This window comes from Pocillopora damicornis, chromosome 9 (genome assembly GCF_964200805.1).
Source record: "Pocillopora damicornis chromosome 9, jaPocDami1.2, whole genome shotgun sequence".
Lineage (NCBI taxonomy): Eukaryota > Metazoa > Cnidaria > Anthozoa > Scleractinia > Pocilloporidae > Pocillopora > Pocillopora damicornis.
The window spans coordinates 17,437,475-17,451,584 of NC_142678.1; the positions used below are offsets into that span (position 1 = coordinate 17,437,475).

Here is a 14,110-nt window from a genome sequence, read left to right on the forward strand (position 1 = left end):
TATGGTTGGCTGAAACAATTTTGAAAGCCTTCAAATACCGGTAAAACACCAATGTGGGAACCTCCTCATTGAATTTCTTCTCTGTCCCCTTTTTCACCTTTCACGAGCTGTATCGAGTAGTGCGGCTTCGGAACTAGTGTTAAACGCTAGATCTGCATTAAACGTCGTAGACGCTCAGGATCTAGCCACTCAAATCATGTGACATGTCTCTGACACGGCTTGGATTTAAGTTGTCCACCATACCTCCCATAGGGCTCCACAATAAAGTCTTTCGATCCCGCTCTCGCGTTTCCATTTCATCAGTTTCATATGTTGTCGCAACGAGTTTAAAAAACCTGAGATAAGATAACTGCTGCGCGGTTGTGAACGCACCGTCCGCATGTACAAGTTGTACGCCACATTGCACTGTCTCATGAAGCTAACTTTACATCAGTCAACGAGAAAATTAGCACCTTTGATTCTGTGCATAGAGCTTAACACTACTTCGAAATGATAGGTTCGAATCTCATAGCAAATATTTTAACCGTGGACGGCTGTTTTCGTCTTGCTGGGTCTCAGTTGTCGGCAAGTTAGAACATAAAGACAAAACCAAGCAACACGGTAAACAATTTTATATGAAATGAGTGGTCATAGCTGTGTGTATTTAGTAGAAAATTGACGTCTCTTCTGTTTTCTCTTCTGTGCAGCTATGGCGTGCTGAAGAGACCCAAACGGGCAAAAAATGTTAATCGTGGTTGTATCATGGCTTTCACTTTAAACCCTATCATGTCCGTGTCGTGCTCACATTTGCTACGTAGTCTAATAAGTTATTGAAGTTCATTGTTCTTTTTTTTAATTGCTTTTGTTTCTATTTTGGAAGATCAGAGTTTTTGCAGATCCTATGTAAACCGACGACATCTACGCATGTAGTTCCTCGCCACAAAATATCAAAATTTTGGAATCCTTCGTAAATTGGGCCACTGAAATGAAGATAAATGAAGGCTGGTAGTTGGAGATCCGTGTTTAGGTTAGATATCACTGATTTACTGCGATAACTCATCATTTTGTCTGTTTATGGTCATAGATATCTAAGATATCAGATGAGACGCAAGAGTTTACAATCTTATCATGTACTCTTTACTTAAAGCTGGTTGAAAGAGAGACGCGAGCTTCATTCAGTTGGCACTTTAATACGGACCAGAGATACCGCGAAAATAATCTGATTTCCCTCTTATCTGGAAAGTGTTTGGGTAAATGCAACGATCGCCCGCTTAGGAATGTTTATAGGATTTCTTAGCGACATCTCTTAATTAAGGTGAAATTGGTTCTTTGTCTCACGAATGTAAACGGATTTCCGGTGCTTTTCGAGATGAGAGGAACGCGCGTTCGTCATAGGTGTGTCAGACTGTTTTTGAGACAAAAATGCAATTAACACCTTTCTTGGCAGTTGTCAACACCTTGCCTTTCTTTCATTAAGTAAAAATATTTTTATTTCCGAAATATTTTCACATCCTCTCAACTTGCGTGTGCCACGGTAAACCAGAAATCCTTGCTTTATCAGGTGCGGATCTTGGAAGTGTGAGTAAAACATTTGTCAGTGTTAAAAACCTTTTAACACCTTTGATTTTGACGTCAAACGTTTCGTTCTTTGGATGCCGAACTTATGGTAAAATACTTCAACAGGAAGTCATCTTGAAACACAGAACCGTCCGTTGCTTGTTTTTCACAGTAATACCAAGACGCTTTGTAACATTTAATTTCGACGCGTAAACGAGTCTAGGAAGACGATGCTATTGTTTTCAAACAAGCAAACTTTTGGAGATGGGATTGATTAATAAAAACACAAGAACAGTTAAAAGCAAATTATCTTATTTATAATAAACAGTGTTGTGAAGTAATTAACGGTTTGTATCTTTCAAGTGCTGCACGTAAAGATTGAATCGTCTGTCCTTATGACTGATAACTGTCTCAGTGAGTGATTACAACTTCTTCAAGGGGTATTAGCAACCTTGTGTACGATATCATGATGGAAAGGTTAATAAGGCCTGACCGAAGAAAGTTAACGCCTTGAAATGAAATTGTTTAGCTGCTGTAATTGAGTGACGAATGAGGGAAAACTGTTGAAAGACGGCTTAGTAGCGAGGCAGAGTCTTTAAGTGTTCAGTGAAAGCTAGTAAAAAATGCGAAAAGATTTGGTAAAGTTGAATTTGCGGCAGAATCAATCTTTTTCCGTTCGGTAAATCTAGTAGTTAAATAAAGCGAGGTAAGAGATAAACAAAACGTGCAAATTGGTATCTTTTCCCCTGTGATGCTCAGTGGGTGTAAAGCTAGCTATCTGTACCAGAAGTGTGCTTTGTTTTAAAGGAATTGTTTGTCTCGTTCAATCCATTGCGAAACCCTCGTCAGAGAAAAACGGTGGTTGGGACAAATAGATGTTGGGTCACCTTTCGTATTTGTATCACTATGGATTGCTTTTAATTTATCGTTTTTAAGAACCGAAAAATGAGGAAAAGCGAAAAAAAATATATCATAGCTCTGTAAGTGAGGAGAGAAAATCATTCCCTTTTGAATTGTTCAATGCTTTCAAGTGTCATATCAAACGTATTGTAAGTAGTGAAGACAGCTAGAGACTCACTCTGGCGGAATTAACTTGCTAGCTGTATCAGCTTTATCGACGGTTACAAATTGACGTCTATAAGTTTCGCTCATTTGAGATTTGTGTTGCTGTGTTACTACTTTTAAACGGTACTCCACATACTGCACGAAAAATCTTAGCATTTCTCACTGTAGAGACGCCACTATATAGGGTTCGGAAAAAGTGACAAAAATGGGGTAACATTTTCGGCTAAGGACATCTGATTACAGAATAATTTTCACCTCATTGCACTTCTTAAATTTGAATGCAGTCAAACGATGTTTAGAACTGATAAACGGGTGAAAAATGGAAAGTGAAAAGGCATTTTCCAAATTCAAGGGTTATAGCTGTTCTAACTTCCGTTTTCAGACAAAAGATGTTCGACAATGTTTTATTTTTTCTTGAACCAAAAGAAACGCCTTCTCAGCTTGAATTCCGCTTGGGTTGATAAGATAGCTGATCGTTGCAAACCTTAACAGATTTTTGGATAAAGCATATCCAAAGTTCAGCATCATTTTACTTATTAATAGAAAACGCAATCAAATTTTTTTTTCTGAAGAATTCTAGATCGGTGGCAAAGAAAAAGCAAATATAGTCACAAGTTTGATTTTTTTTTTTAAATGTCTTTTGATCGCTTTTAAAGAATTTAAACGTGTGTCACTTTTAGCAATTTAAAATATTGACCAAAGGTAAGTTTTTAAAGTTTCATCAAGTGTGAATACAAAAAGGAAAGGTTGGTTTAGATTTTAACTTAGACGTTACGACTTCACAGCTATTACCTCAAAAAGTGATCGAATTTTCAAGAAATTTCGCTGCATAGGGGAAATGCTTTTAATCATTAATTGATAAGCTATGAGAGTCACAATGTCTCTGGTCTTTGAGAAAACTGCACAAGCACGAACATGCTGCTGTGTGTTCATTTAACTTAACCAGTATGAGATCTGCTTTCAAATTTTTTTTCTTGCCCATCAACTAAGAGGTAAACTGCCTTTGCTATTGAAGTTGAAGCGTTCAATACTCCAAAAATAGTCAGAATATCTCGTTATCGATCACCGTGGTCGAAAGTTCTTATAACAGAATTATTTTTAGAGGCGCAAGCATTATTTATAAATGAGCTGTGTATTTCCTTAATTGAAACAATGCTTTTGATTTGGGTCTATACAGTTATAATTACTTCTTACGAAGCTGAGTTTGTTTAAGGTCGACTGCCACTAAAATACTTTAAGTCAAAAACTTTTCATCTCTTAGTTGATATCCTTTCGTTCTTTCTTTTTCCTGAAAGGAAAGAAGAACTTGCCCATGTTTATTTTAAAAACGGCCTCTAAATTTAGAGCAAACATTATTTTATCGACAAGGCTCCGTTGAGTCTCTGGATCCAAAATAACTTCAATTAATTAGTGGAGTCAGGCCGAGATTTCTTATGCAAATCCCAAATTTCCAAAACAAAGTTATCTTTTATTCCTTGGGTTCGATTTATCTTGTGGAAGGTTTGATGACAATCAGGGTATAGATGGCGTGGGTGTCTTGGAATCGAATGATTTTTTTCCACAAATAGGGGTTCAGTCACAAAAATTTTTGCAAAAAATGCGATGGTACGAGTTTTTGGTCGAAAATGTGAATTTTACAATTAGTAATGAAAACGAATAATGGTGTGTGGATGTCTATTAGCAAAAGTTGTTGTGACTAAGATTACAGAGCTACCAAAAGAAAATGTGTGGCATAAATAGCGAGTAAGTGGATTGGAGAGGAAGTGATGAGATTTTTATGAGTGGAATTCGAAAAAGGAAGTCAGCGTCATTGATCGTTTCTCCGGTGGAAGAAGAATTTTTGTATTTCAAAGCCGTAATCTTTAATTTTTCATCGAATTTTCAAGACTTCTCATCATGTTAGCATTGTTATCCGAAAAAAAAATTTTGGTTTTAGAAACAGTTCAAATGTATAACAAAGAGTCTAACGAAACAATGTTACCATCAGGTGTTGAAAACATACCTTCTGAGACGCTGAAAGAATGTAATGATGAAAGCTGTTCTTTATTTTTCAGTGTTCGGTTTAAACAGGTTAGAATGAGTACCTCTTTCCGGAAAAAAATAAGTGGAAGTTGAAGTTACGTAATATTTTCTGGAACAGAACCTCAACCAGCTTGATGAATGAAAAAAAAAATCGAAGAGACGAAGCTGACTTGAAACTGAAGCGTGCCTTTGCATAGTTTGGAAGTTAAAAAAGTTTAAACTCGGAAAGAATTCAGTTTAAACTTGGATAGTATTCAAGTTCCTCGAGACTCTGTACTTAAAAGTGGCCCCTATCAGCACTTTAGCCAGATAGGATTAAACTTAAAATGACTTTCTTTTCAATTTGAATTCTTTCTTTGTTTTTGTAAACCCGAAAGTAAGCAATCGGTTGATTTTGTTTGAGATAACTGAAGGAAAAGACCTTAAGTTTGATTAAGCTAAGGCGATGATATTTTACCATTTACTTTGATCATGTTTTACGCGAAGAAAAGACTGAGCCTTATTTCTCCAAGCTGTGAGTAGCATGAGTAAGAATCGATGACATCGTGTGCTGAAACCAAAACATTTGTCTCGATATATGGCTTGGTATGTTATTGGCTACGTTGACCGGTTTTCCTCGGTTACAGTTCTTCTATTGCCGATAGGAAGCTGTCTTCGACTTCGCTCACTATCGTTTACCCACTTATCAGATCATTTATTTATCAGTTTCTTGCCAGCAAAGGCAACAACTTTGAAGAGCATGGCCGGTGCAGTAAAGAGAGGGCTTCCGAAAGGCCTCTCCAAATAAGGCGATTTTGGCATTTCCTGTAAATAAACTTATCGCTCAGCTCTGTCACCCCAAAGCAATTAAAGCCGGGGCAGTTCACAAGTAAAATTGACGCGCTAAAAGCTCGTCTCGATAATCGCTCTAATTAATCTTCATACTCGCTTTCGTTCCAGCAATTAGTACTAGACACGCCTCCGCTTCTAAGGTGGACGAAAGTGAACAAACAATTTTGTCAGCCGGAATTGGCTATTTAAATAACACGACGCAATTAGAGCACTTGCTTTTTCACGGCCAAAAAAAGAGATTGGAAGAGCCTCAGGGAATGTTAAAATGCGGGATTAAGGTATGAACTTCTCAAAGGACTGCAGAGCCCCAATTTTAATTCCGGAAGTCGGAGCACGATTCAATCTGGGGGTCTCACGTGCTATGTGGAATAATGAAAAGACAGTGACAAATTAGAACGTCTATTTAGTCAATTTAGGCAAACTTTATCAAAAGCCTCAGCTGGTGCAAGATCAGTTGAAAATCATTTATTCAAGCTGACCCTGTTTTCTTCTGAGGATTCTGTGTTTTGTTCTTTGGCTTATGCGAGAGGAACATGGAGGCTAATGAATGGCTTGGCATAAAAAAAAAGCGTGCATGCAAAGCGCGGCTGAATGCTCTAGCCGACGACTCCTTTGATCACCACACGAGGAAAATATTTTAATGAAGCAATCTACATTTGAATAGCTGAAGTGCCATAAACAAAAAAAAAGAGTATAAAAAGATCACTATCTTTTGAATTCCACACAACTCTCTAGAAGCAAATTGTTGTGACAAGCCTGTTTTTCGCGTGCACTTTTTAGCCCTCGAGGCGTGGATGAAAAAAAATGACTCCTAGTGGCGAATTTATATGATGACAATGGATCCAGAGATTACCGCAGAGACCATGTAATAATACAATAACTGATAGGAACTGGTCTACATAAGACAACAGTGACTTCAAATTTGGTGTGTCATGAAATATTACTTGTAAGTGTATACGGTACGACTTTGTTTTCGCCAGAACAAACGTAATTGGAATCGTCTCGAGTAAATTTCGTCGAATCGTCTTTCAATCGCTACATATGGCTCCTTACACCACAAGATCTCCCAATGACGATTTCATTTAAGCTCAGATATGTTTTCATTTCTTTGGCGTCGTTCTCAAAAAGCTGTCCAATTGGAAGAACGCTTTTTGAATTTCTCCCTGAATTGATATGATTCCGTGATTGATAGGTCGATATCGGAATATCGATAATTCAAGACAAATTTGCAAGGATTACGAGAAGAATCCTGCTTGGTTTAAAATTGAAAGCTACAAATATTGAACTAAACATGTGGTGAAAAATCACGGAAATTCGGTGATCGAGGTCACACGGAATGTTTGAAAAACTCTAAAGAGATGCCGCTAAAGAGAAGTGTGTTCTATTTGTGTCTTGTCTACTTGCAAAGTTAATAAAGTTTAATTAAATGAGCAAGGTTTGTCTTTGTTTGCACTGAACTCTATGAATACCAAAACGATACATGTGACATGAGATGAAAGAAAGTCATTTAAATGAAATAAGGATTTCAAACCTTCCTTTCAGTAAACATGTAACTGACATGTTGTTTTGCCTAACAATAATTACTCTGGCACTAATTTTTATATTCAAAAGGGATCGCATTCCAACTTAAGTTGCATAGCTTCTGGATGTAATGTGATTTGCTTGTGAGAAACATCAAAAGGACATTTTTCTGCAGGCATGCTTTTACTGCATACGTGAAGGGAGTCATCCTAAATTGGCTGATATTTCTAATTTAAAACCGAGAGAAAAAAAAAGCAAAACAAATATAATTTAGCTGGTGTTTAGACAATCCTTCCTCACTAGTGGACAGTGAAGTGTATTTCTTGCATCATAAGATTGCTTCATTTAATTTCAGAAAGCAGTGTTGACAGGAATCTGATGTCTGTACAGTAATAATTAAATTTTTTGTGTTGATTGGTTAAAAAAAGAACTTCAATGCACCCGCAAATTACCAACTCATTAGTTTTAGCAGTTTTAGCAGATTCAAAGCCAAAGTGGTAGTTAACCTCTCGCATTTTGAAAGTCCCGACACATTAGCAAAGGAAATGCTCGGGTGATAAAATTTTTGAAATGCCTTTTGATCGAAACTAACGCATTTTTTCGGACAAGAAGAAAAGCGAATTTTGGCAGGTGTAGGAATAAGCCAGGAAGTCGTTCAATTCACACACCCATCGAATAAACGACGCATGATGCCAGTCACATCAAAAACAACCAATCATAGGCAAGCAGTGTTAATCGTCACATGTAAAACCTGAACACGAATCGTTGCTTTCAGTAACATGTCGCTGAGGGAACGAATACTTCGCCGTAAGAGACTTCGCCGTTAAAAGTTTTTTCCTCGAGACAGAACAGTTTGCCCCAGGGCATATTTCGAAGAAACTTACGATTGGAGGACTTTGAGTGACATGGAAATTGCGACCGCCTCGTTTTTCATTCGTTTCACTTTTCTTGTATTTCTACTGCTTTTAGTGCAGTTTAGGCTCTCTCTGTCGTGCAGCGGCTCCACAAATGCGCTGGACAAAAGACGCCCGAGAAAAGCTTTAATGCTGGAACAGAACGTGCCAGATACTCCAGAAGACAGTCAGCAAGCAAGTGGACCATCAAAAGGAAAGATAACAAGAAACTCTCCTGAGTTTGATAAACTTAAACCCTGCTACAACAACGCCATAATATTCAAAGACGAAGAAGGAACCGGGGCAGATCGCTTGATGTCGAAGGTAGCACATCTTTCGTTTGTTTACATTTTCTATCTCGCGTAAAATCTCTTAAATGCACAGCATGTCGCTTCTTGTGAGGCTTATGTAGTCTAGATAGTTCGTGCGCGATTTTCATTCATTCATAAATTTACGACAAACATCGTCGAAACCATCGCGCGAACATAAACGGACCTTGTAAATTTTTTTCCATTAGAGATGCCAAGACAAATTGAACACGTTGGCGGATCTTGTAAGACGACAATGGCCCACAGTAAAGCTCGTCGTTACAGAAGCATGGGATGAACAGGGACAGCATTCGGAAAATTCGCTGCATTACGAAGGAAGAGCAGTCGACCTACGTTTGTCCGACAAGGACAAGACTAAAATCGGTTATCTAGGGCGACTAGCTGTTGACGCTGGTTTTGACTGGGTTTACTACCAGAAAAGGACTCACATTCACGCTTCAGTCCGCGAAGGTAAATACTGTTAATCTAATTCAAAAGAGCTTAAGTTAATGATTTTGGGTTGCCAACATTTCGAAAACGCGCGAAAACGCTGCGTTATTTGTACAAATCCGCACTGATGAGACTTTCTGAATTTTAGATTTTACCGCGCCAAACCTGTTATTGAGCTTTGCTCAAGTGCATGCAGCTGATGTTTTGGTTAGCAAGGGTAATAGTTTTTGCACCGCCCCTGAGTTAACACGCAAATCCAATTTTAGAAGTACAAAGGAAATTTCCTGAGTTTTTTCCGGCCATCGACGACAGATTTTTTTATATTTGGCCCCTTCCTGCGAAAACCCACCTTTCACCAAAACGAACTTGCATCCTCGTGTTGCTTTACAAAAATTATGGCAGTGATTTATTGGTCGATTAATAAGCGGCCCCAACGGTTTGAAGGAAGTAAAATGGTATCCTCATTGTTGTTTTGCAGATGGCTACAAAGACGAAGCTTGGGGAGGATGTTTCAGCTCTGACTCAGTCGTTAAACTGGAAAATGGCGCTGATTTGCGGGTCCGAAATCTGCAAATAGGTGACATTGTACAGGTTATGACAGAGGAAGGAAAATTGGGTTACAGTGAAATTGTAATGTTCGCAGATTTTAAACCCGACATACCTCGTGCTTCGCACGTTTTAATCGAGACCGAAAATCCCGCCAAACGAATTACACTTACACCCTCGCACCTTATTTTCACCACGAGCAATTCCTCAGAGAGTCGGCTAAAATCAAAACAAGCCGGAAAAGTGTTACCTGGCGAGTTTCTGCAAGTTTCATCACAAGGCAAGCTTGTCCCATCGTTGGTGAGAAGAGTGTCTGTTGTCAAACGAACTGGCATGGTCGCACCAGTAACCATGCAAGGTAATGTCATTGTGGATGGTGTTCTGTGTTCATGCTATGCCATGATAGCCGATCACGATATTGCGCACATGGTTTTCAGTCCTCTGAGACTTGTACATAGTTTTGCGTCGAATCTCTGGAGAATGGACATGTCAATTCAACAAGGAATGCATTGGTATCCAGGACTGCTAATGAAAATAAATGCTTTATTGGGCATTTATGAGCTCTCGTGAATGCAATACGCTGGATGTCGAATTAAAATTACAAAAGAGGAGAGAGAGAATTTTTTCTCTTTCCTCAATCGTGGCTGCCCTGCTACAACCTTTTTGACTTTCGCATAACTGTTCTTTGCAAAAAAAAAATTATGCGTTTAAAGAATTTTACTTGATTGCCACTTCTATCGGAATTAATATTAATGAAAGGCATTACTGTGTGATTGACTGACCAGGTTGTGCAGTTAGTATTTATTCATAGGTTGTCTTTACAGGACACAGATTTGCATTATATATATTTTTTGCAATATCTAGGATAAAAACAATGTTTGCTATCATAAATCTAGTGCTTGTTCACGTTTAGCGAGATAGCAAACTTTGTTCTCCAATATTTTTTTTTATGATAACCAATGAGCTTTGTCAGCGCTAATAGTGTAGTTTAGCGCAAAAAACGTAGGGCAACTCCGGAGATAAATTAAATTAAATTACCTATTTATGTCTCTATATTGTACATTGTAGTTTTGTATGACATTGTATAAACGGCAGGTATCCGTGTACATTCAGAACTTTTGGCTAAAGAATGAACTAAAAATATTAAAAAAATTATCATACAAATTATTGCGTATTAGAGCAGAAATGTGATTTGTTTTACGATGAAACGAGCTATGTAATGCGAAGTGAAAATTTCTTTGTACCTAATGTAATGCACTTTTGTATAGTTGTAACAAACTGCAGTTGGAAGACTATAAAAGTCAACTATAAAAACTGATGTAAAAAAAAGTCTAGAAGTAAGTAAGTTAACCTATAAGTTTAACCAAGAAACACATTTAAAGAGGGTTATATATCTAGACGAGGTAATCATAGTCTGAATACATCTTAGTGTGTCAAGAGGATTCTGGTAATTCTCTTAACATGTCTTAAAGTGTTAAGCTTTATCATTTATAGCCTTTTAATGGCATTAGTGTACTTAGTGAAAAATGACCCGCATATAGCAAAATCCACTTTAAAAGAGATTTTATTTGAAGGCAAGGTTTTCCTACTTGCTCTTAAGCTCAGATTGACGCATCTGTGGGACATTTCCTTGTGTACGAAGGAATCTTACCTCGTTTTGTAGGTCAAATTCTTTTGAAGCTCAGTTCACGAAAGTTTGTTTTATCAGTCGCCTGGTAAAGGCCTTCTTAAGTCTCTCTTGATACAAACAAATGTATTGGTGACTTTCAAAACAGATTTTCAGCTTTGAGTTGTGAAAAGAGTGTTATTTAGAAAAAACTTGAAGTGCAAAACTTTAAGCATGATTTCGGAGCAATATTAAAGTATGTTCCAACGTAAATATTTATTGTGGTTTGTATCCCTGTTTCTCCTAACTCTTCCGTTTTTTGTCACTAATTGGCATGTTCTTTGGCTCGAAACCGATCTGTCGTAAATTTGGAAATTAAGAAACGAAATCAAAGGCGGTCCTTTGTTAGTAAACTGTGCAGTACTGAACTTTTCTTGTGTACGCGAAAAGTAATCATGACAAAGATAAACATAACTGAAGCAAATGAAGCAAGTAAATTTGGCGAGGGCCTTTTCAACGGTGCTGCAGAACATGAAGATGTTAATTACGGGGATAAATTAAGCCGCGCTGTTGAAAAGATGTTAGCACGTCCTTGCAATTAGCCACGCGCTGTCAACGAGGGCTCGCCCTGGGCGGACTCAGGGGCGTGAATGTTTGATTTATGTACTTTAAAAGTGCTAGCTTTTTCCGTATTTTGACATATTTTAAATGGGCCTTTTGAAGAAAAACAAAGAAAATGAATACAAAATTAGCGCATCTAGTATTCGATTATCACAAAACTGCAACAGGAGCTGAAAAATGGATCAAATCTTGTTTATAATGGTATGGCTCCCCACTCAAACCTTAATTGAGTAGCAGCTGTGTTTAACGAAAGATCACACCCTCTGATAATTGGATTATGAACTTCTCTAACACAAAATACAACAAAAAAACTTCACTGCGCTTCATGACATCTCTTTCAGCTTTATCCTCAAGCAGGGCGAGAGCTCAAAACATGCCGTCAAACAAAAATGTTTCTATAACAGTCAAATTGCAATGATTAAAAGTTAATTGTTCCTTTATCTTCCTTAGAGAATTATTTCCTTTACAAGTTGTATTCGAGATGCGTTAAGCGACTTGGTATCTGAAGAATCCTTTGACGTTGTATTCAGGGTGTTAAGTGGTTTTGAACGTAAACAGATTCTGTGGTCGCTTAGAGATCTGCAAGTGATAAAACAGAAACAAGTCTGCGTTCGTGAGACACACGACACCCGTTCAAGAGGGTGTCAATTTTTGCGGTGAGTGCCGCTTCAGCAGGTTTCACGCGACGAAACAGAGCGCAAACAGCAGGGAGAAAAGGCGTTAATTGCGGTAAATTTACAACGACACTATTTTTAATCCCTGTCTGACGCATTAACTGAATTCTTAACCCGTTGTTTTTGTTCAATTCATTTGCGTGTAAAAAACCTACTCACTTAATTACAAAGTAGTCTGCAGGGTACAGTCACTTGAGAAGGCGACAGTGGGCAGCCACAATCGGTTGATAAACTAGCAATTATCCGAAATGAAAACTTTTTTGGATCTCGGTCTTGTAACAGTGTCACACCCATATATTTCCTGTTGCTTTAATTTTAGACCTATTCTTGTTCAAAGCATAAAATAGTAACAAAGTGGTAACTAATAAAGCAAATTGGCCTTTGAAATAATGTTTACATGGTGTGCCATGCTTTTTGAAAAATTATCTTTTACCACTCCCACACACCCACACACCCACTCTTTACTCTATGGAACATAACTCATGTGAGAAAATCGTTTCAGCTCACGGAAAGGCTTACTAATCACCGAAAAATTTACGGACTTGCTCTTTTGTCAAAGCATAAACCCTCAATCAAAGCCCACGAACCACGGAAATTGAGAAGCGCTTGGAGAATCTGATATCAAGCTTACGGGCAATTCAGTTAATTAAAAGATCTGAATAACTTACGAAATTCACATAGCCTTTTAAGCCACTGCTTTCATTTGAGAGCATCACCAGCGGTAATGTTTGTTAAAATTGTCCTTTCTTGAGAGTTAAGACTTGAATGTTTAGTCATTAAAGCGATTTGTGAAGCTCGACTCTTTTGTTTCGTGGAAGTCGCCCGGGATTCACGATCTTTACTCTAGACCACACTTTTTCAGACACGTCTGATGGCGATATAAGCGCATCAGAGAGGAGTTAAGGGATGGCAAATCAGGATTGAGTTTCACTTAACATAAGATATTTCAAACTATACCTTATCTTAGTTTTTTTCCGAGCAAAACAATTAAACAAGTCAAAAACAAGAACGGCATACGATATCACGACATCTAATTTCTCCGCGTTGAATCGGTGCAGATTTGCAGTCTTTTGAACTGAATAAATTCAATTAGTTCATATGGCTTTTCACTTGCTTCTAAACTTCCAAGAAACGAGTGAATGTTTATTTTACAGTGATGAAACTGCATTAATTTGTGGTGAGAAGAGTAGAACGTGAGATTTTCTCATAATTTCGTTGCTGATGGTTTGCTAAAAAGTACAGTTAAAAATTATGATTAACTAAATAATTCCTTTGGTCTATGGTTAAATCTTTTTGTTCCAAATCTGTCGTTCCAGTTTCGTAGTTTTCGCATAGGTTCAGTTATAAAATATTGAAAATTGTCTGCTGTGCCTATTAACGGCGATCGACCTTCTTTTGACTGAACACTTTATATAAGACGCACAAATCATAATTTTTTGCCTTGGCTGGAGGCAAGAAGTTCTGTTGATTATGACAGTCTGTTCTTAAGGAAAATAGCACCAAAGTGTATTAAACTATCAACTTCTGTTTCTTGTTCAAAACATTTGGCGGTCAGGGAATTTCTTCCTCAGGTTTCATAGCTGTTAAGGAAACCCTAAATCGGATAAAAATGATACATAGAGGGAATTAGTGTTGTTTCTCTTCTTAAACACTCGGTGTTGTAGAGGATAAACATTGATACAGTTGAAACTGAATGCGCAAATTTATTCTTGTGTACAAGTTAGATAATGTTTCTCTGAGCGTTTTATCTCAGACATTAGTCGTTCTTAAGCCCTTTGATTCCTGATAGATAAAGAAAAAAAAAAAAAGAACATAACACTGGTTGTGTTTCTGTCAAAGCTTGCTCATTTTTAACGTTCGTTTTGGTTCGCCTACTCCTTCTGTTTTTGAGACTGTTTGTGTTGCTAAGCAGTTTTTTTTTAATTTTTAGCGCCGCCGGTTAAAAAAATGTGAATTGCATAAGAGGATTAAAAACAGTTTGTTCCTGACGATGTAATTAACTGATGATGCCGTTTTGCAGATGATGCCGTTTTGCAG

The 14,110-nt window shown here is 37.7% G+C and overlaps 1 protein-coding gene across 1 annotated transcript; it reads left to right on the top strand.

The window, feature by feature from the left end:
• The first annotated feature begins 7,748 nt into the window (after nt 1-7,748).
• Nucleotides 7,749-11,051, top strand: LOC113672547 (indian hedgehog protein). The gene is made up of 3 exons (XM_027188847.2): nt 7,749-8,192; nt 8,386-8,647; nt 9,105-11,051. The coding sequence occupies exons 1-3, from the start codon at nt 7,881-7,883 to the stop codon at nt 9,740-9,742; spliced, it is 1,212 nt and encodes a 403-aa protein (XP_027044648.2). The 5' UTR covers nt 7,749-7,880; the 3' UTR covers nt 9,743-11,051.
• Nucleotides 11,052-14,110: the final 3,059 nt, after the last annotated feature.